Source organism: Phocoena phocoena, chromosome 2, assembly GCF_963924675.1.
Source record: "Phocoena phocoena chromosome 2, mPhoPho1.1, whole genome shotgun sequence".
NCBI lineage: Eukaryota > Metazoa > Chordata > Mammalia > Artiodactyla > Phocoenidae > Phocoena > Phocoena phocoena.
Window position 1 is genome coordinate 101,177,243 of NC_089220.1, and position 25,702 is coordinate 101,202,944.

The window sequence follows — 25,702 nt, forward strand, 5'->3', positions numbered from 1 at the left end:
AGTGGAGATCTGGTGCAGCGTGGCAGTTGTGGCACACCGGAACTCTACAAATGGAGAAGGAAACCTCTGAGCCTGGCCAGATTTTCCAAGGTTACTGCCAGTTGACCTAGGGCATGGGAAGCTGAAGTCACACCCACAGCACTGGGACTGGGAGGTGGCGTGCACCAGGGACAGGGATGGGGTGGGGGTGGGAGGTGGAAGAAGCTATAGATTCCAACTGCAGAGATAATTCATTTAGTATGAATTGTCAGCAGTATTGGAAGTGGAATTATTTCTACAAGGCACCCAGCATTACCTTTTTCCAAATTCTCAAGCCTGCTCAGATCAGTTTTTGGTTGATTTTAAAGACAAGCTTTGGAAAAGATTAATCCATGAAAAACCCACCCCCTGACTTATTCCAGAATACTCAAGAAGGAATTAAATGCACAGATGCCCGCGCGCACGCGCGCACACACACACATCCCTCTCTCTTACCCCCTCAAACCATGCAGTGATGAGCTCCGAGGCTGTGAACTACACATAATGATCGCTGGAGCTCCACCTCCTGATCTTTCACTTCTGTTATATATGGATGTAAGAAAGCCAGACTGGGTCAGGAATATCCCAAGTTCTTTCTCCTTAGGACATCTGCAGTGTACCAGCTCCTGGCATTTTCAGTCTGGTCTGGCTCTAACTAAAACCATTTCATGTTTTGCTTTGAAGAAATGGATGACATGAAATGGTAATTTGGCTGCAAAACCTTGGAAAATTGTTCCCGGCCCAAACATCTGCCCCAGATGAGCTCAGCTGAGATCTCCTTGGAGGAGCGGGAGGGGTGCGTGAGCAGGGAGAGCCTGGAAGGGGGAAATGAAGACAATGGAAAGGCTACCTTTGCTCACAAGCAAAGTCCTTTGTGACAGAAGGCATCAAATAATACAGCTCCCTCACCCCAGAAAGAAATACTGGGTATGCCCCACAGCTACTCCTCGCGCCTTTATCCCACGTTCCCCAATGTTTGGTACTGTTAAGGTGATCCCTCACAGGGTGCCAAGAAACCACGCCCAACTGGTTTGCTTTCTTTACGCAGCGAATGGCCTGGCCTACCTGCTGTCATTTAAATCTTAAGTAAGGACTGAGTATCAAGTTTGGATTCCTGAGAGCTGGGCCCCACAGGGAAAGCAGAGGGGGAGAGTCGTGCAGGCCGGCCTTCACCTTCCTTCTTGGCCATCTTAAGAGTTCTTCTGGGGGATCTTTACTGTCACAGTCTTAACTTCGGAGTACTCTCGCAAACCAAATTCTCCCCTGAAAAACAGAAACGGGCTGTATCAGGTACCAGAGGCCTAGACAGCTCAACATGGGCTTTCCTCTTCAAAAACCCTGTTCCAACCACTGGACGCCCAGGATGTGCCTGTGCTCTAATGGCTCTCCTCGAGACCCAGTCCACTTTACCTGAAAGAAAACCACGAGGGTCCTCTTGGCTTGATGTTCTACATTCCTTCTCACTGGTCCTTCAGTTTAATAAGTGGCAACAATACCCAAAGGCCCACCACAGAAGAGTACAGATCACACGCAATGCCTTAAAGACAGAACCCTGAACAAATACCGTCTGCGGCCTCCACAGAGTCAGGGGAAAGAGGAAATCAAAACCACGGATGGGAAAGGAATTGGGAAGTGAGAGTCAGCTGTCTCCCGAGACTTGCCCTCGGCCACTTCCCCTCCTGGCTCATGGCACCCTCTGGGGCCTTGATCAGGGATTTCTGTCATCAGGCAAACGAACGTTTATCGCACTGTTACTATGGGGCAGCACCGTGCTGGGCCGGGTGCAGGAGAAACCAGATAATCGGCCCCGGCCTCTGAAGGGCCTGTAGGTGGCCGGGCCTGAGAGGGGGGAGGGGGAGCCAGGTCACCTGCCTCGGCGGCCCCAGGAGAAACAGCCCCTCCGACCACTGCCTGAAGGGTGCTGGCGCGTGGAAAAGCCTCACTGCTACGGTGCTCCTTTCCTTCACTTCTCTTCTCTCGTTCCTTCTTATTCCTACCTCTCTTTAATTGTCTTTCTTTCTTTTCTCGATTTCATTGTCACATCAAGCATGTTCTCTTAATTATTTTCTGCAAAATACTTGACATTTTCTTCTTCTTTTCTTTTCAAAGTCACTCCTCTGTGAAGCTTCTCCTCAAGTTCTCAGCAGAAGGAGTGCCCCTCCTGCTCTGTGTTCAGAGCACCTTGTACCCACCTCTACCACAGCCCCGTAATACCAGGAGGGAGGGCGGGGGTGCTCGAGTGCCTCTGTCTCCCCCACCGATCTGCATCTTCCTCATCCTGCTTTCTGTCCTCCCCCACACCTAGCATGCAGCCCACAGCATCAGGCTGAAAGAAAGCACTTGATAACTGTGGGAGCCAGGAAGGGGGGGCAGGCTTCTTCCTACGCCCTCTTCCCCAGTTCCACCCTGCTGACTGACCATCTCTGCCAGAAAAAAACATGAAAGAACGCTTAGAGATGTATTTGAATAAGAAAAGATTAAGACAGGCCGTTTTTAAAAACAGTCTCATATAAAAGGTATAAAGTCACTGCAACTGGGCTTTACAGCGAAGACCCGCTGTAAAGGATTCATTCTGCTTCCCTGGCCCGACACAGAGCTGCCCTTGCTGTGCCAGCAGCTCCTCTGAGTACCAGGGCACCTGAGTGGTCGCGCCCCCCTCCTCCCCCACAGCCCCCAGAACATCAGCGACTCAGGCAGCATGCTGCTCTCTCGTCTGCACTGGCCATTCTGCTTGCAGGAATGGGAAGAATAAGCTTGGGATTGCCCCACTCAGAATGTGGCTCCCTCACCGGCTCTGTCCAGGCTGTCTCTTTATTACCAGCTCAGCTCTGGCTCTCGCTGGCCTTTCTCCTGCCCTTGGGCAACTGTGCATGTGTCTCTTCATCACGGACACCATCTGCCTACTGTCTGAAGTGTGGCTACTCCCTTCTTGTTCCCTCGCTTGTGCACACACATGGGGCAGACCCTGAACCACTTTCCTCCCACTCAGATCTCTAACTAGGTTGTGAGAGATGTAAGAAAGTCTACAGAGCTAGAAACCTTGCTTTCGAGTGTGACTGCCGGATCCCAAATCTCTGGGTGCTCAAAGCAACGGAAAATTCTGCTGGACTGGAGGTGCTCCTCTCTCGGGTCCCAGGAGGCCATCTGCTGCATGGCCGGCACACAGCCTGCTCCGAGATGTTGGAGTGGACTCACATCTGCCGTGAAAGGAAAGACTGCCCATGGGCCCAGGCCTCAAGGAAAGCCAATGAGAGGTCTCAGGGCAGCGCGTGGAGCAGAACACTGAGGGTGGGGGTTGGCAGACAGGAGTGCCAACTCGGCTCTGCGTTAAACTGGCTGTATGACTCCAGCTGACTCTCTCCTTCCTCTTGGCACCCGGTCGTCTCTCTGACATCAGTTCCTGAACCTTAATATACACATATCACCCATGAAGCTTGCTTAAACTGTAGGTTCCTGATCATCTCCCACCAAAGATTCTGTTCCAGTAGGTCTGGGGAGGAGCCCAGGAGACCATGAGATGGGTGGCTATTGGACCCACTCTTTGAGCAACACTGCTGTAAGGTCTCTGAATCCAATCCCTAACATGTGGATTCTTCAGCTATTTCGCCATCTCATTCTAGGGTCCTTCTCTCAAATCTACTAAAATTTTTCTCAGTTAAATTCTGTGGCACATAGTTCCATAGTTAAGGAAGAAGTCCACTACTGCACAAAAGGCAGACGTATTGTTATTGACATGCCCCAATCTCTTTGTATAGTCACCTTTCCGGCGGGGCCACGTGTCAGGGCACAGCACATTTAGAAGCTTGTATTCCTGCTTCTTGGCCAGACTAGGTCATATTCCCGAAGATGAACCTAACTCGGCATACGTAAAGGTAAGGTAAGACGTTAGATTTGTGTGTCTCTCAGCCAGCCATTTTAGGAAGTCACTCAGACTCACGCATAAAACAAATAGGGATTTCTGCTTAGGGTGTATATTTCCCTGCCCTTTTCTTTGACTTACAGCAGCATTTCTCAGAGCAGCATCCCCAGACCACCTGCACGAGAATCATTCCAGAAGCTTGTTAAAAATCCAGGTCCTGGGCCCTAGCCCAGTTCTACTAAATCAGAATCTCTGAGAGTGGATCGCCAGATAGGCAGGGTTAGAAAGCCCCTCTCCCAGCTTTCAGGTGACTTTCTGTGCATACGCAATGCTGTGCACACACACACTGACTCAGAGCATCCGAACAACACTTCTCGTCTTCAAAGCGTGTGTCCTTAGTTTTTAAAATGCTGAGGTTCACAGCGTTCTTTCCATCCCCTAGGTTTGTGATACATATTTTATAGCTTGGACTCTATGACCCCTTGTCTCAGGAGAGCTTAAATGAGACGGAAAAGGATGGGAAGGCTGAAATAAATGGAATTAGCTGGACAAGCAGAACGGAGAGAAACTCAGCCCAAGTCTCTGACCCTGGGAATTAGAGGCCAGCTCATCAGATAACCTGTAGAGGGCAGCCCTCTCCACAGCTCTCTGTGGGGTAGCACTCAGGGGCTCCAACAGCCTTCCTTGGAGCTCATTTCCAGAAAATGCTACTTCCCTTCTCTGTTCCTCTTAGAGGTGGGCAAGGAGATGTCAGGGACCAAAGCTGCATGGAGCCTGCAGGCCATGAGATAAACAATTCTGTCCAAGTGGAAGGCTAAGCAGAGTTTCCAGGACTGTATTAAATGAGAAGAAGAGTGGGGAACCAGGACAGGGCAGGTTCTTTTATCTGAAGCATTTCCTACCACTCCAGGTCATTTAAGGAAGAGAAAACATGTTTTGGGGGCAAACAGGAACAAAGACTCATATAATTTAGATAAGATGAAGTGAGTCTCATCAAAGAGCACTGTTTCCTAATTATTTTTTAACTGCACTGGGAAGGCCAAATCACTACTGTGCCCATGGGACGAGTCGAGAAAGGCCACCGTTCTGTGTGGTTCTGACACAGCCAAACTGTCTCTTGGACCTTCTCTCTAGGCGAGGGCGATATTTCTGACAGGAAGAGACTGCGCCTGAACAACGTCCCAAGCCCGAATCCTGGTAGGAGGCTTGCCTGTGATGAGAGGCCAGGGCTAGCCTGAGATGAGAAACCACCAACCAGCAATTAGTTATTTTATGCCCATGATACACCCTGTTAATGATCTGTAACAGTCAATGTGAGCAGCATTCCCAGAGCCGGCGATGGCCCCAACATTTCAGAGACTGGGAGAGCACAAACACAGGGGCAGGAAAAGAAAGAAGTTGAATGCATCTTCAAAAGTGGAAGCAGAAAGTTAAGGCCATGTGCAAGTTAAGAAGAGATACTTAGAGTACATGAAGACTTTATAAAAGCTGAAGGAATACTAATAACTTAGCAAATAGGATCCAGACTGGGTATGGGTTCTGGCTATAAAGCAAGTGGGAGGTACTGAAGGCCAGAAGCAAAGGTTCAAGCAAGAGCAGTTTCTCCCTTTCTTAATACATTTATTAAGAAAAAGAAGGACTGCCTACATAACAGTCATCTACTTGATCAATAATGATGATAGTAGCTCACATTTTCTGAAGGTTTGCCAGATACCTTGCTGGCTGTTTGGCATACATGATTCTAACATTTAATCCTAACAGCAACTCTGCAGGGTAAGTACTATCTATCATTATTCCCATTTTATAGATGAGGAAACTGAGACTCGGTGAGATTAAATAGTTTGTCCAAGGCTGCACAGGTATTAAGCAGTAGAGCCAGGGTACATATCTGTGCAGTGTGATTCTAGAAACTCTGCTCTTAGCCTCAAAGCTATATCTACTTCATGGTTTAATGGCTCGGGACTAGAGATTACCAGCTACAGTATCTGAAGATGTAAATCCCCTGTGCTAGTCATGGGTTCACTGCCCTTCCCCCCAAACACCATACTTATTTCTCCCACAATGCCTCTGCTAACTCTTCCCCCACTGCTATCCTGTTTTGCCCACCAACCATGAAAAACGATTCCTCTCTCCTCATCTACTCAAATGTTCCTCTCCTTTAAAGGCCAATTCAAATCCCTATAAAAGATCACATCTAATGGTTTCCTGGACTTCTCCAGCTCACAATGATCTCTATCACCCCTGCATTCCTCTACCACTCCACAGGCTTTTCTGGAATTCTTTTGATTCTTTCAATGTTGTATATTTCATTTATCCAACAAAATTTTAAGTAATTTAATGAGCTCCACCTTCCCCTACAGCCCAAGCATCATGCTTTGCACAAAGTATGTATGTGCTCAATACTTTGCAGCAGATTGATTGCGAACTAAGCATTTGTTCAAAAAAGTATGCATTCAGTAATGCCCGAGGGAACAGGCATGGAAGATGTTTCCTCTTATGAGTCACAGAAAACATGGATCTAGCATGGATCTATCTCCTTTCGAAATGAGGGAAAATGAACGTTTTGGGGGATGAGGGGAGATGTCAGCTCAGGAAGACCCTAGCTACCATTCATTCTCCGAAAGCAATTCTAAAAATCCATTCATATGTGAAGTTGCAAATGCAATCACTCTAGTTTTCCTCTGCCACAGTCCCATTTTTCAGGTCCTCAGCATCAAAAGAGGGCAGCCCAGCTCTGATTCTGACCCGGAAGAGTCCTTATACCCGGTTCCCATGCTTCCTTGGCCAGACATAACGGAAACTAAGCCGCTAAAATTTAGGTTCAAAGCTCAGATCTGCCACTTACTGGCTGTGAGACTTGGGCAAGCTACTTAACCACTCCAACCCTTAGTTCCTCATCTGAACCATCTGTAAGATAAAGATAAATGTATCTATCCCATAGAATCACTGTGAAAAGCAAGTAAGAAGGTAAGAAGGCAGAATAAAGCCATATGCAGAGCAGGCATTTAATTAATACCTATTATTGTTATTGCAAAATCCTTGTAATGGGTCATCTTCCTGTGATCTCTGCCAAAACATCCTCTATACACCAAGAATGTTGGCCATAAGAACGTTGGTATCCCCTCAGCTCCCACAGCATGCCCTTTAAAAACCCTTTGAGATTGGGTTTAAAGCAACCTCTCCACTTGTATCTTCAGCAAGTCTCCTCCATGCATCCTGTACCCTAGGCTCTGCAGCCCCAGACTCAAAGATCCTATAGGCACTGAGCAGGTGACAGCGAGTGAATTGGCTATGTGTAAAACGAACACAGCCAATATTCAGTTCCCAGAAGCAGGCATGATGGGGAATAGGGAAAACTGCAGAGCTCACAGCTGCAGCAATTTTGCTTTGGGGGAATGAAAATATGTAAGAAATCTAGATTTTTATGGAAAGTCTCCCCATTTTGAATGTCAGGTAAAGGTTTTTAAATGTTATAAGGAAAAAAAAACCAAAACATTTCTCTAAGCCAGATTTGTCCCTGGGTGGGCAGTTGGTGACGTCTGTTGTAAACATGCCAAACTCTGTTTTGTGTCTGGACTAGTCTGTATTTGCTATGCCTTCATGCCTTTGTTCTTGCTATTCCCTCTACCTGGAATGCCTGCTCCTAAGAAACTGAAGTGTTATTTCCTCTGTGAAGTCTTCTGTGACCTCATCAGGCAAAATTGATTGATTTTTCCTCTGTACTTAACAAGATATTTGACATACTTGCATAATAGCACCTATTACATGGAATTATTGGTACATGAATTTTTCTCCATTCCCACTTAAGGTAAGGGTATTATTGTGTTTTATTCATCTTTATAATGTGTGCTTTGCTTATACATTTATGTTTTCAACCAAGTGTTTGTTTAGTGAATGGATGAAAGTAAGAGAATTCACTGATGCTGTGAGTGCCCCTCTATGCTGCTATTCGCAACCCTGTTTCTCTTCAGGCACCAGCAACTTTGGACACTTACATTTCTCTCCCATTTCCAGACATCTTGAATCCCCCAAAGGGACTCTGGGCATTTAAGGCATTGTAACAATTGATCCTGAAAGAAGAAAACATGGTACTGTTAGTGTGTATTCTGCTTACACAGAAACAATCCCACTGGCATGATATTTCTTTTATAAGTTCTATTTTTTAATTCCTTTTTCCCCACATGAAAATTTTATAATTTATAAGATTTACTTTGACTTCCTGATCTAGCCAATAGGAAGTATCCCTTCTCAGGGTGAAGTCTTCGGTCTCCCCCACCCTTCCAGAGCATATGCTTTTATTTCACGCAGGCTCTGGAGAATTACAAGCCCCCTCCCACCCTCATGGAATGTGTTATGGCCAGAACGAGACTGACTCTGGTCTTACCAAACAGTCCCAGCTTGCATTGCAGAAGACACCGTGAGGGCCTTGTTGATGTCATTAGTAAAGACAGCTGCTACAAGTCCAAAGTCTGAGTTATTGGCTCTTTCAATAACTTCATCCATAGTCTTAAACCTCAAAATTTCCTGAACGGGGCCAAAGATCTGCAGTAAAATAGGTTGATCCAACATGGTTGCTTCGCCATCCTTTCACCTGTTTTCTATGTTTCAAGGCAAGTTTATTCTGCCTTCATCATTTAAATGATGTTTAAGGTTAGCAGAACATAACTGTAAAAATATCCCAAACTTTCCCAGAATAAGATTACATAAGTCTACCCTTAGAGTTTAACTCCTCCGCTCCCCCACCCTGCCCGGCAACGCTTGATTCCACAGTGTGTTCTAAAGCTGTGTCCTCCATGATCCCCCAGGCACTGCTCCAGAACTGAGAACTACCGCTCTGGAGAGGTGGCTGATCTGCAACTGGTCCTCTCCTGCAGAAGTGTGAGGATGCTTGGGTGCTTTCTATTTCCTGATTAACAGCCTAATGACCCATATTTGGGGGAACTGAACTGTTGACAATGTATCACTGAGACCATTGATTGGCTTTTATGATGGTTCTGTTGGCTAATAACAATTGAGATCATAAAGCACATCACCGGGCCTCTGTCTAGCTTGCTTGCCTCTTTGTCTAACTTCTTTCTTGAAACTGGGGATTTTCATAGCCATGTTTATTGCTATTGTACAATGTATATAAAATACAAAGAACTAAACCTCTAATATTGTCTACTAGAAATGCCCTGGAAACCATCCCAAGGAAGATGTGGCTGCTGTTAAAATCTATGTGATACCTCCTCCTTGGCGATCCGCATGTCGTCAGTGACGTTGGAAAACACCGTGGGCTCGATGAAAAACCCCTTTCGGCCCAGCCCTTTGCCTCCACACTCCAGCTTGGCGCCTTCGGCCACACCACTCTGGATGAGTTCCAGGATCCTGTTGTACTGTTTCTTATCAATCTACAGAAGAAAGTGCCTGATGACTCCAAGTAAAATCTTCTATGAAAATGGAAATAAGCATGTGCTCAAGAATCTCTCTCATTTGTGATTTTTGGCCAAAGCTTCATTATACCTAGTCAAATCATATGGAACTGCTGTTAATTAACCATTTTGGACCTATGAAAAAGGGTAATTTTGTATGGTTCAACCTAATACATCAAGAATTCCAGTGAATGTACTGCTCTGATGATACTGACAAGTCATAAGTACCAGTTCAAGATTTAAGCAGTATTTCTAAATGATGGAGATACTGGCTAATTGATTATTCACTGTTTATATAAGTAAAAATTAACCTTATAAACAAATGAATATTGGGGTATATTTTTATGGAACTACTGTTATACCATCAGAGGAAAGGATTAAGTTTAAAGAGTGAGAGCTAGCATCCTAGTCCATAAAGTAAGGTCATTCTCGCCCCCCGCAAGCCCCCAAGTTATAGACTTATCACTCAATTATTATGGTAAATAAAAAAGAAACCTAGGGCTTCCCTGGTGGCGCAGTGGTTGAGAGTCCACCTGCCGATGCAGGGGACACGGGTTCGTGCCCCGGTCCGGGAAGATCCCATGTGCCGCGGAGTGGCTGGGCCCGTGAGCCATGGCTGCTGAGCCTGTGCGTCCGGAGCCTGTGCTCCACAACAGGAGAGGCCACAGCAGTGAGAGGCCCGCGTACCGCAAAAAAAAAAAAAAAAAAAAAAAAAAGAAACCTACATTCACCTGAGCTTGAATTGCTGTTACAACTTCAATCTTCTCTCAAATGGTCCCAAAACTAAGGAGATATTGCTTCTTATCAGGAAAACCCATGCTCTAGTGATCCAGATGAGATCTGGTCTACATATTCCTTTAAAAATTCTCAGTTCAAAACCAGAGTTCTAACTGGAAATATACCTTGATGACCATGGAGAACCTGCAGAGCTCAAGAGTGCAGCCAGCAGGGACCTTTGTGGCCCTCCTCATCCACCACAGTGCATGAAGCATTCAGCGTAAGAGAGAACCATATGGCAGAAGAGAGAGCAGACAGCTCTCCATTCCCTACACAATTACAAACTGCATGTGGTCATCCCAGAGTAGGTCAGTTTGGTGGAGAGAATCCCTGGCAGCTGGTAAAAGTATAAATGGGTTTCTGGGAATGAGAGATACCTGCCCTCCTTGACTGTGGCACCTGTGGGGATGTCTTGACTCCAGCAGTTAAGGACTGGGACTGGGTTCTAGTCAAGATCCATCTTGCCATGCCTGGGTCCTTTTTTGGAGCTGGGAGACTCCAACCTACCCCCAAAGTTCAAGATATCCTTAAGGCAATCCTAATCTCTTGGCTTTTCAAGGATAAAATTTAGAAACAGAAAGAGAAGCACAAGATGTAAGCAAGCAATGCCTCACTGGCTACATTTCCAGCCATGAAGACAGATGAGGAAGAAGAGTAAGGAGTCAGCAGAAGAAGGAAGATGATGCTTTGTCGGGTTCCACCAGAGTGTCTGGTTTCTGTGTTCATAAGAGATTAAGTAAAGAAAGGGCATGTCCAGGACATGGAAGCAACCTAAGTGTCCATCGACAGATGAATGGATAAAGAAGATGTGGCACATACATGCAATGGAATATTACTCAGACATAAAAAGAAACAAAATCGAGTTATTTGTAGTGAGGTGGATGGACCTCACTAATATACAGAGTGAAGTAAGTCAGAAAGAGAAAAACAAATACCGTATGCTAACACATATATATGGAATCTAAAAAAAAAAGGTTCTGAAGAACCTAGAGGCAGGACAGGAATAAAGTCGCAGACGTAGAGAATGGACTTGAGGACACGGGGAGGGGGATGGGTAAGCCAGGACGTAAAATAGATAGCTAGTGGGAAGCAGCCACATAGCACAGGGAGATCAGCTCGGTGCTTTGTGACCACCTAGAGGGGTGGGATAGGGAAGGTGGGAGGGAGGGAGACACAAGAGGGAGGAGATATGGGGATATATGTATATGTATAGCTGATTCACTTTGTTATACAGCAGAAACTAACACACCATTGTAAAGCAATGATACTCCAATAAAGATGTTTAAAAAAAAAAAAAAAGAACGGGCATGTCTGTGATTTTTCTACCTGGGGTCCCTGCTCGGTGGTGGGGTCAAAGGGGCTGCCCACTATGCGCCTCTTAGCCCGCTCCACGCTTCTTCTCACAAACTCTTCATAGATGGACTCCTCCACAAAGATGCGAGATCCTGCAGTGCAGCACTGGCCTTGGTTGAAGAACACACCCTGGTGAGCCTGCTCCACGGCATAGTCCACTACAGGAGGAAACAGCCATGCTCTCAACACTGCTTTGCCTGCGGAGGGGCCTAAGGGACCGACCCTCTTCCCTCCCCAAAGCCCCAAGTGTAATGTCATGCTCACCACAGAGCAGAACTGTGAGCAGCCCAGTGAAAAGCACTGGATTGAGAACACAACTTGGTTCTAGTTCTAACCAGACCCTGACGTTATTGGCTGTGTTAACTTGGACGTCTTCACTTCTTGGAAAACCTTTCTTCTGTAAAAAGAGGGATTAGACCACGTTATCTATAACAGGAGTCTCAAACCCCAATAACCAAAGGGGCTGTGTAGATAAGAGTAAAGCAATGTGACAGAGACTCAGAAGGAAAGTACTACCTTTGGCTGTTGCTATGCATAAACATAGCCCAGGGTTGCCAGATTTCCAGTTTTAAGAAAAAACGGAAATCAATATTTTGTGTAATACTTAGAAGTAAACATAGCCATGCCTTGCATTTGGCCTAGAGACTGCCAATTTGCAATCCCTAATCTATAGGACCTTGCAGCTATACTTTTAATTAGTATTTTGGCAAATTAAACTGTGACAGCAATGATCGTCTTTGAAGACGCTCAATTTCCTCTATATTTACATGGAATTGTATAGTAGCACATGGTAACTCGTTTTCATCTCATGTGAAAATAAGAGATACTAAGTAATACTCAATATAGTATTAATAAATCTGGTGTCTGCTAGTTGCTAAATGACTCACTGACTGAATGAATCAATGTACTGTCAGTGGAGTGCCTACACCTTAATAGGAATTTAGGTACAGAATTCTGATCCTCTTGACAACTAGTATAAAGCTGAAGCTGAACTTGCAAATTCCAAGCTGGGGCTGAAATTCAGGCAATCTGCTTTCTGTTCTCTGATCTCTCTAGTAGTGAAATTGAGGAAGCAGTGCTGCCTGGCAGGATGTGAAGAAGAAAAAGGATGACTGAAAGAGGTTTTGTAATTTCATTCCCTGGCAAGTTTTTCCAAACATGAGGAGCACACCCGTGCAGAGTGGACTAGAGAGCATCCTGCCTGGAGACGTGGGGTTTCTAGGTTATAGCTCTAGGCCTCTGTATAGTCCTACTGCCAAGGTGTAATCACCTCCAATTTAGGTCTATTCATACAGAACCGACCATAGTGTGTTGTCATCCTGACTAAGAGCCATGGGGGCAACAGAAAGGGGTGGGGATGGCTAAACAGAGAAGGGGGTGTGGGTTTGGGACAACGTTGGTAGAGCTAGTGAACTAAAAATTTTTAATGATCTACAAAGCCACCAGGCAAACATGAGACGTTTCAAGTTTCTCGAATCTAGGCAGAGGTTACGTTTCCAGTGTTCAGAGGCTTAGACCACTGCTCTTTCCACTATACAACACCAACCAGGCCTTCACCTCTTCTACCCTATTTTACAACAACACAGAGTCAAAATGGCTTATTATGTCTAGAAAACAAACTCTATCTGATTGTCAACTGATAAGTGGTCTTTACCAATATTATTTTGTCCTTAAAAGGAAGGGTCTAGATTTTTCTCCTTGAATGCCACTTAGCTTCAAAGACCTTTTTCTTAGTGTCCTGTTGAAAGTGGAGATAATAAAAGTGAGCACCGCAGGCCAGTATGCCAGGGCATGTAAGAGATCTGTGGTTGACTTACAATCAGCATCTGCAAAAATAATATTGGGACTTTTCCCTCCAAGTTCCAGAGTTACTCGTTTCAAATTACTTCTTCCAGCTGCTTCTTGGATAAGCTTTCCAACCTGAAAGAAGGGAAATGGAGAAAGGTTTTGCGCACCTTGCAGTTGAGACCGTCAGTGGCCAGAGCCAGCTGTGGGCAACAGTGGGACACAGCAGTAATGGATCCTGCAGGGCAAAGCACCCACCGGATACACAGGAACGAATCTGTGGTCAACTTGCGTGGACAAGAAATAAGTCAGTTGGGATGCAGGTTAATGTCTGTTCTGAAGTGAGCTGGAAGACTGCTTTAGTATCACGATGGAAGGAGCAAGGAAAAGGGAGTTAAACCTGGAATCTTAATCCCTGAAAGATTTCTCTAAAAGACAACTAGCAAGCAAAATGTAACTAGAGATTTTCCATCACTGCATTGTGGCTTTTAGCTTTGGACTCTGGCCTCCAGAAAAAGCCAACTGGCTCCACTTGAAAGACATGATGAGTGTAAAACAAACTCTTTAAGTGCCTCCAAAAATGCCAGGTATGACTTTAATCACATGGTCCAAATATATATATTGATGTGATACCTTTGCTTCTGCCTAGGGCTATAGTAAAAGGATTCCAGAAAGCTGAGGATCTGTCTTTATTTGTGCAATGCCTACTTATCTAGAATCCAAGCAAATAGAGGCTGAGTTTGAAGAAAGCATTTCCCATTGTGTAGATTCACAATGCTAATAAAATTGAAAGCGTCAAGATGGAAACACGGATGCAGCGCCTAGAGCCCCCTTTCAAGGAAGAACGCACTGCCTCAGTGACAAGGAGTGCTGTCAGCTCCTTCAGAGTCACCTCAGCTGAAAAGAGCTTCCCTGCCCAAGGGGATGCCCTCCTTCAGGTGTCCCACATCCACCACCTGACGGTGGCGGTGGTACCACCAGGCAGCTCTGAGAGACCACGTCCGCTCCACCACAGCCAGGTGCTTGGCTGAGGCCATCAGGCCTGCACTGCAGCTCAACTTCCCATTGTGTCAACTGCCCTTTGGCTGGGATCCCTAATAAATAACCTGCATGGCAAACTCCATCTCAGAAACCCCTTCCAGGGCACCTGGCCTGTGACAGGGTGCTGCCCTATTGGAGGGCAGAGGTCACTCTACGGCAAGTGCTGGGCCACCCTATAGCTCTTATAGGCAGTTTGCCGTTGTTGAGATGAAGACTGCTACTTATGCCTGGAATCCTACTGAAAATATTTTAAAAAGCTGGGGAAGAGAAATGCTAAACATATGCTGGACCCCTCTGGTCCCTGCGTGCGATCCTCAGGAAGGACGGGGTAACTCCTCAAGCAGTGTAGTAGAGCAGTGGTTAAGAGAAAAGGCTCTGGAGCCTGGGTTTTTTTTTTTTTTTATTGATTATATCACTTAACGACTGTTTGACCTTGGGAAATTTTTTATCTTCTCTGAGCCTCCGTCCCCTCCTCTGTAAATGGAGCTAGAAACAGTATCCACCTCAGAACTTAGGTGTCCTGAGGATGAAGTGATTTAGGGTCGACGGCCCTCAGAACCCAGACTGGCACGCAGTAAGCGCCTACACCAGTTAGCCGCGCACAGGTATGAGAGGCCAGGTCCCCTTCTTCCACGCTGGGCGCAGAGAAATGGAGGTGGCTGTAGGGGACAGAATCTTCCAAGGCAGGTCTCCTCCCAGGGCCCCTCCACTCTCTGTGCATGTCAATTACCTCAGGAAAACCCCGACGAAGCCTTCTGACTTGCCACCAGTCTCCAGTATTGCTCATTAGCAGGGCTAAATGCTTTACATGTTTTTATTGTTACTCTACCTTGTGCCAAAACATTTTTAGAAAATATACTCTCATTCTGAGGAAATCTAATTTTGGTGAAAAAATAGTGATGTCTCTGAAAGAGGTAAAATTAGAGTCTCTTAGATGCAGAACACTGTTACTCATCAAAGGTTTAAGAAACATCAACGTCTGGCCCTAAGGATTAATGGGCAGACATCAGCCCACAGCCAGACGGCCCTTCCCCACCGGGCCGGCTTGTCTCTCTTCGACCTCAAGGTAAACCCCCTAGGAAGATGGGCTAATAAAGGCCCCGTTCTCAGGCAAACACGCTCTCCTGCAAGAGGAAAGTATGGATACACAAAGGAAAGGAGAATCTAGCCCTCCATCCTGGCAAGAGAACAGCAGTCAGGTGAGATTAGGACTGAAGCCTGAGACCCTAGCAGAGGGGAACCCACACGAGGGCAGCAGGGCAATAGCACCATGGGGCGTCCCTGAGGAGGCTGTCGCCTGCAGCTGCCTGTTCTGAGCAATTCTACTGTGCTTGTCTCTCTCTGCCCTGAGGAATCCATATCAACTGAAGGGGACTCATTTCAAAGTCCAGGAAGATAAAGAGACAAGTGCTTTCTCAAAGAAGAGAATCACTGGACGTCATGAACATTATTATTAATTATATTTAAAAAACTAGCATTTATTGAGTTGGTTTATATCAGACATTTACATGTATTCATGCATTTAAGCCTCTCAAAAACCCTACGAAGTAGGTATTATCTCATTTTAAAGAATATTAAACTCAGGTTAGAAGTCAATGGATGTTACCAGGTTACCTGGCAGTTACACGCAGAGTCTGCTGGACTCTGTGCAGGTTGACTCCAGGGCCCAAGTGTGGATCACTTCCTCTCCTTCCCGTAACCTCCTCCCAGCACTCTGCCTTCCCTTCTATATTTACTGAGCACCTAATGCATGGCACATACCACCAAAACCTTATCCCTGAAACTCCAAATTAATTTAAAAGTGAGGAGGAATATCACTTTTTATAGACACAAATAATGATCACAGTTCATCAGTTACAAAAGGTATAGTCTGCCTTCAGACTGACATTTGAAAAACAAACAAAAGCAAGGAGAAATCACGGATTTTACACATAGGAAGATGCTGAATAAACGTGTGGAGTTGGTAAAGAGAGTGCCGACTCACTAGCATTGCATTTCTGTTAGCTCTGCTCCCTGACATTCATCAAAGTGCTCTATGGGTTGATATCTGTTGCATTAGGAATGTTGTCCAATGATTAGTATTTTCATGGCTACAGTTAACTATACAAAAATCTTGCTCAGTCTATGGTCATCAGAGAAGAATACCTAAAGAATAATTTTTCCTGCATGAATGCTTTGCCATTTTTTCCTTAGAAACCAAATTCGTGCTAAACACCGAAAGGCAAATCTCAGATGAATAATGATTTTCCTTTTCATCTTTGGAAGAAGGTCAAGTTGCAGCCCAACCTCAAGAAAGAACTGGATGTGTTACGCTACAGGAGAACCACTTCCATCTGGAGTGGCCTCAGGACAGGATACTCTGAAAAGCCCCAGTTGTTCACCAATCCCCTTCATTCAACACTTATTCCTGGTTCTCCTACTATGTGCCAAGTGCAATGCTAGGCACAGTTCCTCATCCACGAGGAGCTCACAGCTAAGAGGATTCCCATGTAAACCTAACAGGTGTTCAATAAGTACCGAAAAATCTGGACCTGATTTAATATTAGATCTGAACAGTGAAATCACGGTTGTGCAGCATTTTGTTATAACCCAGAGTCAGGCTCCTCTGGGCCTCACCCACAGAAGTGGGCTAGGTGTAAAAATCTTCATTAATTATGTGATTGGGTATCATCATCTGCCTTCCCATACATAATACTCTCAGTTTGCAGGTCAGACTCTCTTTGGAGAACATATTACTACTCATGAATTCTCCCTGTGAGTGGAACGAGGTTAAGTGACCCTGAAGGGAGGCACTCCTCACTGTTATTACCATAAGGGGGAAAGAGACAATAGGAAGAATAGATGCAACTCCAAAGCAGGGAATTCTTAACAGGGAAGAGTAATGTTTAAAAATAAAGAGCTCATGTGAGAGCCAACTCTTACAAAATATGATAGGTCCTGTGCAAACCAACCTAAAATATTACTTGTACAAATCCCATGCAAAGGTTTCCAAAGTTAAAATCTATGGGGTAGGAAAGTCCAGGAAAGAATGAAGTACAGACATCAAAGAAAGGCCTGGGATTAAGTGACCCATCTTAGATAGAAAAGTAGTAAGTTCCGCGGAGATATGTATGTGCTATGCCAGTCATATTTATACACGACTACAAGGTGGGAGCATGAGGTGAGATAAATGAGGCTGCCAGGATGCACAGGTCTTCTGAGTGGTTCAAGTCAACAGGGGTGGACTTCGTAACACCAAGCCCTATTCTGATAAATAGGCAACCTGTGAGATAAAACAGAGAAATACACAGTTTGAGAAATTAAATCTTGTATGTGAACACAGATTAAATAGAATAAAGCACAGAGAACAAATTTTGACCAAGTTCATCATTATCTTTTTTTCAAATCAGAAAAGATTTCACAATATACTCTTATTATACATCCTGTCCTATCTCTGACAACCTAGCTAATTATAACCATAACCAGGTTTATGGACGACAGTTCGGCCCACGGGAGTGAGAAGACCTAGTTACTATAAGTTCTGGCTTGGCCTCTAACTAACCTTTGATTTGGGGAAGCCACTTCACCTCCTTGGGCCTCAGTTTCTCCAACTGATGAACGAAGACACAAACCAAGCAGTTACTCTGGCCCTTAGTACCCCACTTAGTTGGAAGAGTTAAAAAAGACTCAGGGCCCCTGCTCATTCTGAGAGTCTGTCCAGAAGAATCCAATTCTTCTGGATTCTTCTTGTCTTACTAAGCAGACCTCGCTTTTCATAGAGGCACCACAGCTGCACTGAATGGTAGATAAACCTGATCTTTTTAGGTTTCCCACAAAGAGCTCATTATGAAAGAGTAAGTGATAATGTTCCTATCATGGGGTGTCTTAACTTGGCACTCCCTGCAGAGTCTCTCAGCTGTATCTGTGTACCTCAAACAGGCAAGGGCGAGGAACCAGGGGCTCGCCCACACATAATGGAACTGGGCTAATTCTCAGCAGGAATGTTGGCACAAATCAACTCTGACTCCCATCCTCATTCTGAATAGTCTTCACGATTGATATCAGGAGTATCCCTGGAAGAGCCACAATGTACCAGAATCATGCTCACAGCAATGCAGCAGGGTAGGAAATGCAATTTGGAGCTTTGCATGGAAAATAATTTGTTATACAGGACAAAAAGACCATGGAAGGCTTTCTGTGCCCTCTTTATTCAAGGCTGTTGCTCCCTGAACAGAGTTTCTAAAGTCTGGTAAAATTTTTCTTTTTATTCATTAGTTAATTACCCGTATTTCTAGGATGGGCTTCTTCTCAGAGATATTTCTTTTTCTTGATTAGTTAAGCATACATATTGGGGTGGATTCCTTCTCAGAGATATGCCACCTTTTTTAAAAGATGGAAAACTCTCTAGTAGAGATCTCAGTAAACAGGTTGAAGATGAATGCTTTTTCCAATATATTTTCCTTTCTTAAACCCCAAACAGATTGACTCTGTGCTTCTTTCCTCCTCTCCTTTCTTGATTTTCATTGTGCTACTGGTTCTATGATAGAGGTAGAAATGCCCAAAATATGTATAATTGGACATTTCTTGTCTTTCTGAAATATCCAGAAATAACAGACCAAATCAGTCTGTTCAGATCTGCACCAGAAAGTCACAGGACCAAGGCATCTAAGCAGTTCCTTTAATTTAAGGGATAATAGCAATTGCAAAGCTTGATTGTGAAAAACAATGCAGCCTCTGACTATGCTTCCAGCCCCTCTCCTCCACCACCATCCTCACCACCACACACTCATCACTACAGCACATGACACCACTTGCCCTTCCTGGAATGTGACCGTGTCTCTGTATTAGCTGTTTCCTCTGCCTGAAATGTCTTTCCTCTCCTTGCTTACTCATTTTTCAGCCCTACCTTTGCCACTTCCTCTGAGAAGCTAGCTTTCTAGATCCACCCTGGCTATCGGGTTTGGTTTTCCCACTTTTCTGATCCCACGTAACTCTCATACTGCTCTTGCTTAATAGCTGTCTTCCCGACCAGACTGACCGTCAGCAGAGGGACTCCTGTGCATGCACATGCACGCGCACGCACGCACACACAGACTGTCAGCAACATTTGATGAGCCGATGGGCCAGAACAGGACAGCTGCTCTTGAAGTCTCTGGAAATCAGAGACTATGAAGTCTTCAAGGAAACAAGAGGTGAGCAATTAGAACACGGAATGCCTATGTCCAAGGCTTTTGCCTTGACACCACTGGCAGAATGATTTTGAGCTTTCCTCTTCTTACTTATCTTTGGCTGAAATTTCCACATCTTTAATGAAGGGGATGGCTTCATGGTTCTGACATGACTGCACGTTGGAGCTCCCGGAGCACTTAAAATCGTTTTCTTTGTCTGGGCTCTGCCCCCAGAGATTCTGATCCTCTTCGTCTGCAGTGGAGCCCGTGGGCATGGGTAGTTTAATGTGCTGCTAGGGTTAAGAACCGTGGCATTAAAGAATCCTTAAGGGCGTTTCTCTCATACTGTCTCTAACCTTTCATTTTTGGTTCTGTTTTCCAACTGTCGAACATTATCATTTATTGAGCACCTATTTTGTGCTGCTTGTTCTCACAAACATTATTTAATCCTCATGGTGATCCTGTGAGGTAAGAATTATTACCCCATTTTAGAGTTGAAAAAAAAGCACGACTCAGGTCCAGAAATGACTTGCTGACAGGCACCCACTGAGTGGCAGAGCCAGGACTGCTTCTCTTCTCCAGATGTTCTCCTGGGGTTATATACCCTCTGCTATGAGCAGAAGTCTGATGGCTAAACACACCATCCACAGCTAACACATATTCCAGAGCGACTGCCCTGTACCCTTAGCCCTCCTTCTGTTACATAAGACTCTCCTTTTTAATCTCAAATAAATTTTAAAAAATCAAGATTTTGATTTTGGGGGAGGGGTTCTGCTTTGATGGGAAGAAGCCTGGAATCCTCAAGTCAAAGGTACTACATGTCCCACTAACCAGGTGGACTAAACGGATGGGCTTCTTAGGATCGGTTCATTCTCAGCCTGAGCTCTGAGGAGATAAATCTACTGCAGAATGAATCAAAGAATCTCAGCTAGCAGGCAAAGACTACAGCATACTGTTTTCTATTCTTCAGCACTCAAGGTTTTATTTAAGTATTAAACAAGAAAAGGAAGAAAGCACGTAATTTAAAACCTGTACATCCAAAGGTTTTGACACAACAAACTGGTATTTTTTCATTCAAATGCTGGATAGTTTACTAATGGACTCATACAACCTTAGAAAGACGCTTATAAATTGTTTTAAAAAAAATAACAAAAAACTCTAGCAGGCCACTTCTCCCCACCTACAAAGAGGGGTGAGGCTACCCAGAGGGGAGAGCTGACCTGATTCATTACTCAAGCAGCAGAGAGGGTGTCTGTATCATGTAAGATGACATTCATCTCACTTAGGAAATGAAAGGAGAACCCTGGCTGCGTAAATTAGAATCAGTGATAATACAGCTGTTAGCTACAAACATTTGTTTGGCACAGATCAATCCGGACTCTCCTGTAGTTTGCTTTGATGGTCCCTCTACTATCTTGTTGACTAATGATGAAATCATGGTTTGTTAATTTAACTGAATAAAGAAAACATCATACCAAGCAAAATGCAAACTGTTTTCCTGTACTTTGTTGAGGTTGTTTATTTACTCTGTGCTTATAAGAGCCCTTTTATATTCACTTATCAAATATTTACATTCATTGCTTATGTATTTAGCTGCATAAGGAGAAATTAATCCTATCTTTGAGTAACTTTGTTTTCTTTCTAAAGGCCTTTTGCTAAAGTAAAATGGAAAGCAGCCACCTCAAATAAGCTTCTTGTTGCTGACTGTTCCAGACATTTTGTGATGTATAAACAGGTCCCCTCTACTAGGATAATCATTACTGGAGCCACATTCAAATCCATATTTAAGTGACATGTACCCTCTGGAAGAACCTATATGGTTTCCCAAGTAGCCTACAAAATTAAGAGAGGGTAGATAAATAAAGAAGTAAAAAACTACAAGCTGTAAAGGGGTTTGGTGATTACATGATCATTAGATTTGCCTGTGAAAGTTCTCCACCTGCCACCATTAATATAATTATAAGGTGGCTTTTGTAGCATAGTCAAATACTTCGCCCTCTGGTCCTCTATTATCTGTCAATGATATCATCCTAGAAAAGAAACTTGGAGATACTCAAGATGCCACAGGACTTGTTTCCCTCCTAGTGAATGTAAACCCCTCTAGAGAGAGAAATATCAATAGACTCCACCAGAAAACTTTAGGTGAAACTTGCTCTATGCACAGTGCTATAAGCTATCTCACTGTGTGAATGTTCCTAACAGCAAAATCCTTCATGGGGCCACCTTCCGTCTTATTCTCTTTCCCCAACTCTCCCTTCTCTCTCAGCTCCCCCATTGGATATCTGCATTGTTGAAGATAACATATTTAGTTGTTAATATTCTTCCTGTGAAGATAAAGAATTTCCTGTGTTATATAAAGCAACAGTGAGATAGCACTATACCCCTATTAGAATGGCTAAAATTATAAAGACTGACCGTACCAAATGCTGCTGAGGATGTGAAGGAGCTAGAAGTCTAATACATTGCTGGTAAGATGATACACCCACCTTGGAAAACAATTTAGTAGTTTCTGAACCTAATAAGATCCAGCCATTCCACTGCTAGGCATTTACCCAAGAGAAAAAAAGAATCAATCAATCTAACTATCCACCTACATGCGCGCGCGCGCGCGCGCGCGCACACACACACACACACACACACACACACACACACACACAAAAGGACTGGCATATAAAATGTTCACAGGAGCTTTTATGTATAGTAGTTCCAAACTGGAAACAACCTAAATGTCCATCAACAGGCAGATGAACAAATTGTGATGTATCCATAAAATCGAACACTACTCAGCAATAAAGAGGAATTAATTTTTGACATATATGCAAAAATGTGCATGGATCTGAAAATAATTGTGCTGAGTAAAAAGTCAGACAAAAGAGTACATACTGTATGTTTCTATTTACATAAAATTCTAGAAAATGCAAATGACCTACAGTGGCATAAAGCAGATCAGTGCCTGGGAATGGGAATGGGGGGAGGAGCAGAGCGAGAGTCGCAAGCGAGATTACAAAGGGGCAGTAGGAAACGTTTGAGGCTGATGGATGTATGTACTATGTGAACTGTGGTGATGGTTTCACAGGTGGATACATATGTCAAAACTTACCAAACTGTACACTTTATGTGAAATTTATTGTATATCAATTATACCTCAATAAAGCTGTTAATAAAGATATATTAAGCAATAAAAATGTTACTTTATTAGAGTCATTATGCCACACTTCTTTTTGTTGACCTTTGTGAATTATTGGTGGGGAAATGATATTGAATCCACATGACTATTTAAAATATGATTTAATGGTTTTAATTAAGGTTAAATGCATTAGAATACATTAATTAAATTTTAAAATAATTAAACCCTGAAAGGGAAAGAGAACAAGTGAAGAGGAAAAAAAACTAAACTTAAGGGAAAGCAAAAGGTGGTGAAAACAAAGAACAGATTAGAAGCCAATAAAAGAAATTATTGGAAGTAAAAGGGTGGTAAAATTTGAGATCAATCTAAATAAGAATAAAGCATCATACTCATTACAGAAATTGACCAGTTCTCAGTTATCTGCACAGATAGAACAAAATCGTTGAGCTAAGATCTCATTGGGTAGACAAGGGAAGGGTGGTCATTTTTGTCAAAAGAAATGACATGTGCAAAGTCACAGAACTGTGGGGACTTCCCTGGCGTTGCAGTGGTTGAGAATCCACCTGCCAATGCAGGGAACCGGGTTCAATCCCTGGTCCGGGAAGATCCCACATGCCGCGGAGCAACTCAGCCCGTGAGTCACACTACTGAGCCCACGTGCTGCAACTACTGAAGCCCACGTGCCCTAGGGCCCACGTGCCGCAACTACTGAGCCCACGTGCCGCAACTACTGAAGCCCTTGCGTCTACAGCCCATGCTCCGCAACGAGAGGCCACCACAATGAGAAGCCCATGCACCGCAAGGAAGAGTAGCCCCACTCACCACAACCAGAGAAAGCCCATGCACAACAATGAAGACCCAATGCAGCCAAAAAAAAAAATTAAAAATCAGTTTATTCAAGCAAGCACCCAGGCAATCTTCCAAAAACGTGAAACAGAACAGCAAAACAAAACAAAAATAAACATTTATTAGAAGACAAAAATATTTGTAAAATATTTATAAAAGTCATAAAACAAAAGGAAAGTAAAATTTCTAGAGGAAAGCAGGAATTAGTTTTCGACAGACATATCCTTGGCAAATAGATTCAACTAGAATCAATCAGATTCAACTAATATTCACTGAATTCTTACAATGTGACAGCAATAGGACTGGAACTTTCAAATACACTATCTCCATTAATCCACAAGTAAACATGTAAGCAGTTCTTCATAACCCCTCTTAATAGATGAAGAAATGAGAGATCAGAAAGACTAAATAATATGCCACAGAGAGCTGGGATTTGATCCAAGCTTGGCTGAACCCAGCCCCCTTCTATATTACACCACATTTTCCCAAGACTACATTGTTATACAAATTTCATTTAACAGTAAATAGAAAACAGTAACAGCTACTATTTATTGACACTTTGCTAAGGGCCAGGCCCTGTGCTGAATACTTTAGATACACTAGCTTACTTCCTCCTCACACTCGATGAGTCAGGCACAGTCATCCCTTATCTACAGACGGAATCTGAGGGTGGGAAAGATTACATATTAACATGTACCGTGAACAGATGCACACTACCATGAGAGAGGTTTAAATTATGTCTAGTTTTCTCATATAGATCTGATGTTTAATCTTGATTGCTTTTAGTATGATTTGAAGACTATGTTTGGCATTTCTTACTGAAAAAATACTTTCCTCTAGTTTTCTTAGAGGTAGTGTGATGCAGCATTCTTTCAAGCTTCCATTTTAGCAAAGCCATGAGGAGTGCTTTATTTTTCTTTAAGAGACTCTAAATAAAGGACTGAAAGAAATAAACTCAAGGTGAACTACATTAAAGCTCTAAACTCCCTAATGTAAAATTCTGTGAGGAGGTCTTTGTTGATCGTGAGATGGATCAGATTGATTATTAACCCTTCAGCTCAGTTATTACCTTTGCTTATCATAAACCACTGGATAGTTTTGTAGATGGAAATTAACTTGGCCTGAATGTAGGTGACAGTAATATAATCTGAGCATTAGAAAGATGATTTATGGAAAATGGGTATATGGGAAAACCTAATATTCTTCCTAGATTTTGCACACTTCTGTGTCCCTTAAAATAAAAATACTTCCACCAGAACACTGGAATTATGTGTTTAGCAGTCACTGACTGAACATCTGGTGTCCAGCACTAGATCACTCTACCAAGTGTTCAGGGCACGAGGAAATCAGACACCCACTAACTCCTCAACAAGTCCCATCTGTTGTTATTTAGATTCATAGGGCTATTTTTTCCCCCATCTCTATTAGGCTTTTCACTTTAGAAGAGATTTTAAGGATATACTGAATTAGTATAAAATCTACAGCTCTGGAGTTAAAATGCCTGTTAAAAGCAGAGCTGACTAAAATGCAAAAAACAAAAACTGCATTTGCTATTGAGAGGCAACAGTGAAACCTAACATCCCATTTTACATTCCAACAAAATATGTATCAAGCCTTTTAAAAGTGCTGGACTATCAGGCATGGGAAATGATTCTGAGAATTGAATGATACCAGTGTTTGATGATTCTTCGCCAATATCAAGCAATACATTACTCACAAGGGTCCCCACAGTTGGGGTTCCTTTCCCACAAGTCCTTTTCGTACTTTGGCTCCCATACCATACCACCATAATTTCATTTTCTCCAAAGAGAAAAGGAAGATAGACCTATATTTTCCACAGTTGTGAGTATTAACAACTGTGGAATTAAGATGTAGAATTATCTTTTTCTTAAACGGTGTTACCTTTGAATGAAATAGCTTTTCGTTTGAATTTAAGCATCTTGAATAAATTATATTTCTCCTTAATGCGCAGATATAGATACATCTGAAAACCATGTTGAGCAAAAGAATTTTAGTTCTAGCCTTGGTCTTAGAAGGCATCTTCAATAAGGAAGTATTAAGAGAAATGGTGCAGAATTATTCTTCTCTTTCTCCATGCTCCCATACACACCACACTATACTAGTTACATATTCGCAGACTATCACTGGGTTAGACTGAATTGCACAATTTCTCTAAGGTCTAACATTGTACCTGATATTTAGTAAGTGCTCAATAAATATTTGCGGAGTGGGCAAGACAACTTAGGTTTAAAACTGTAAGTTCTATGCCAGAGATCATCCACTGGAAGCCCTATAATGTATCGAATAAGATTTCAAGAGGCTAAAGATGCGATTTAAA

The 25,702-nt window shown here is 43.5% G+C and overlaps 1 protein-coding gene across 4 annotated transcripts in view; it reads right to left on the reverse strand.

Annotated features, from left to right (window-relative positions):
• Positions 1-1,208: 1,208 nt before the first annotated feature.
• Positions 1,209-25,702, reverse strand: part of ALDH1A2 (aldehyde dehydrogenase 1 family member A2) — a 93,983-nt gene continuing 69,489 nt past the window's right edge. For 3 of the 4 annotated variants that reach the window (XM_065872344.1, XM_065872343.1, XM_065872346.1), the window contains 6 exons: positions 13,236-13,338; positions 11,392-11,576; positions 9,103-9,267; positions 8,262-8,419; positions 7,873-7,947; positions 1,209-1,281 (listed from right to left, as the gene is read on the reverse strand). In XM_065872344.1, coding sequence (XP_065728416.1) covers positions 1,209-1,281; positions 7,873-7,947; positions 8,262-8,419; positions 9,103-9,267; positions 11,392-11,576; positions 13,236-13,338 — 759 coding nt within the window. Of the gene's footprint in view, positions 1,282-7,317; positions 7,948-8,261; positions 8,420-9,102; positions 9,268-11,391; positions 11,577-13,235; positions 13,339-25,702 lie in introns of those variants that run through there. The other variant, XM_065872345.1, reaches the window with a different exon arrangement.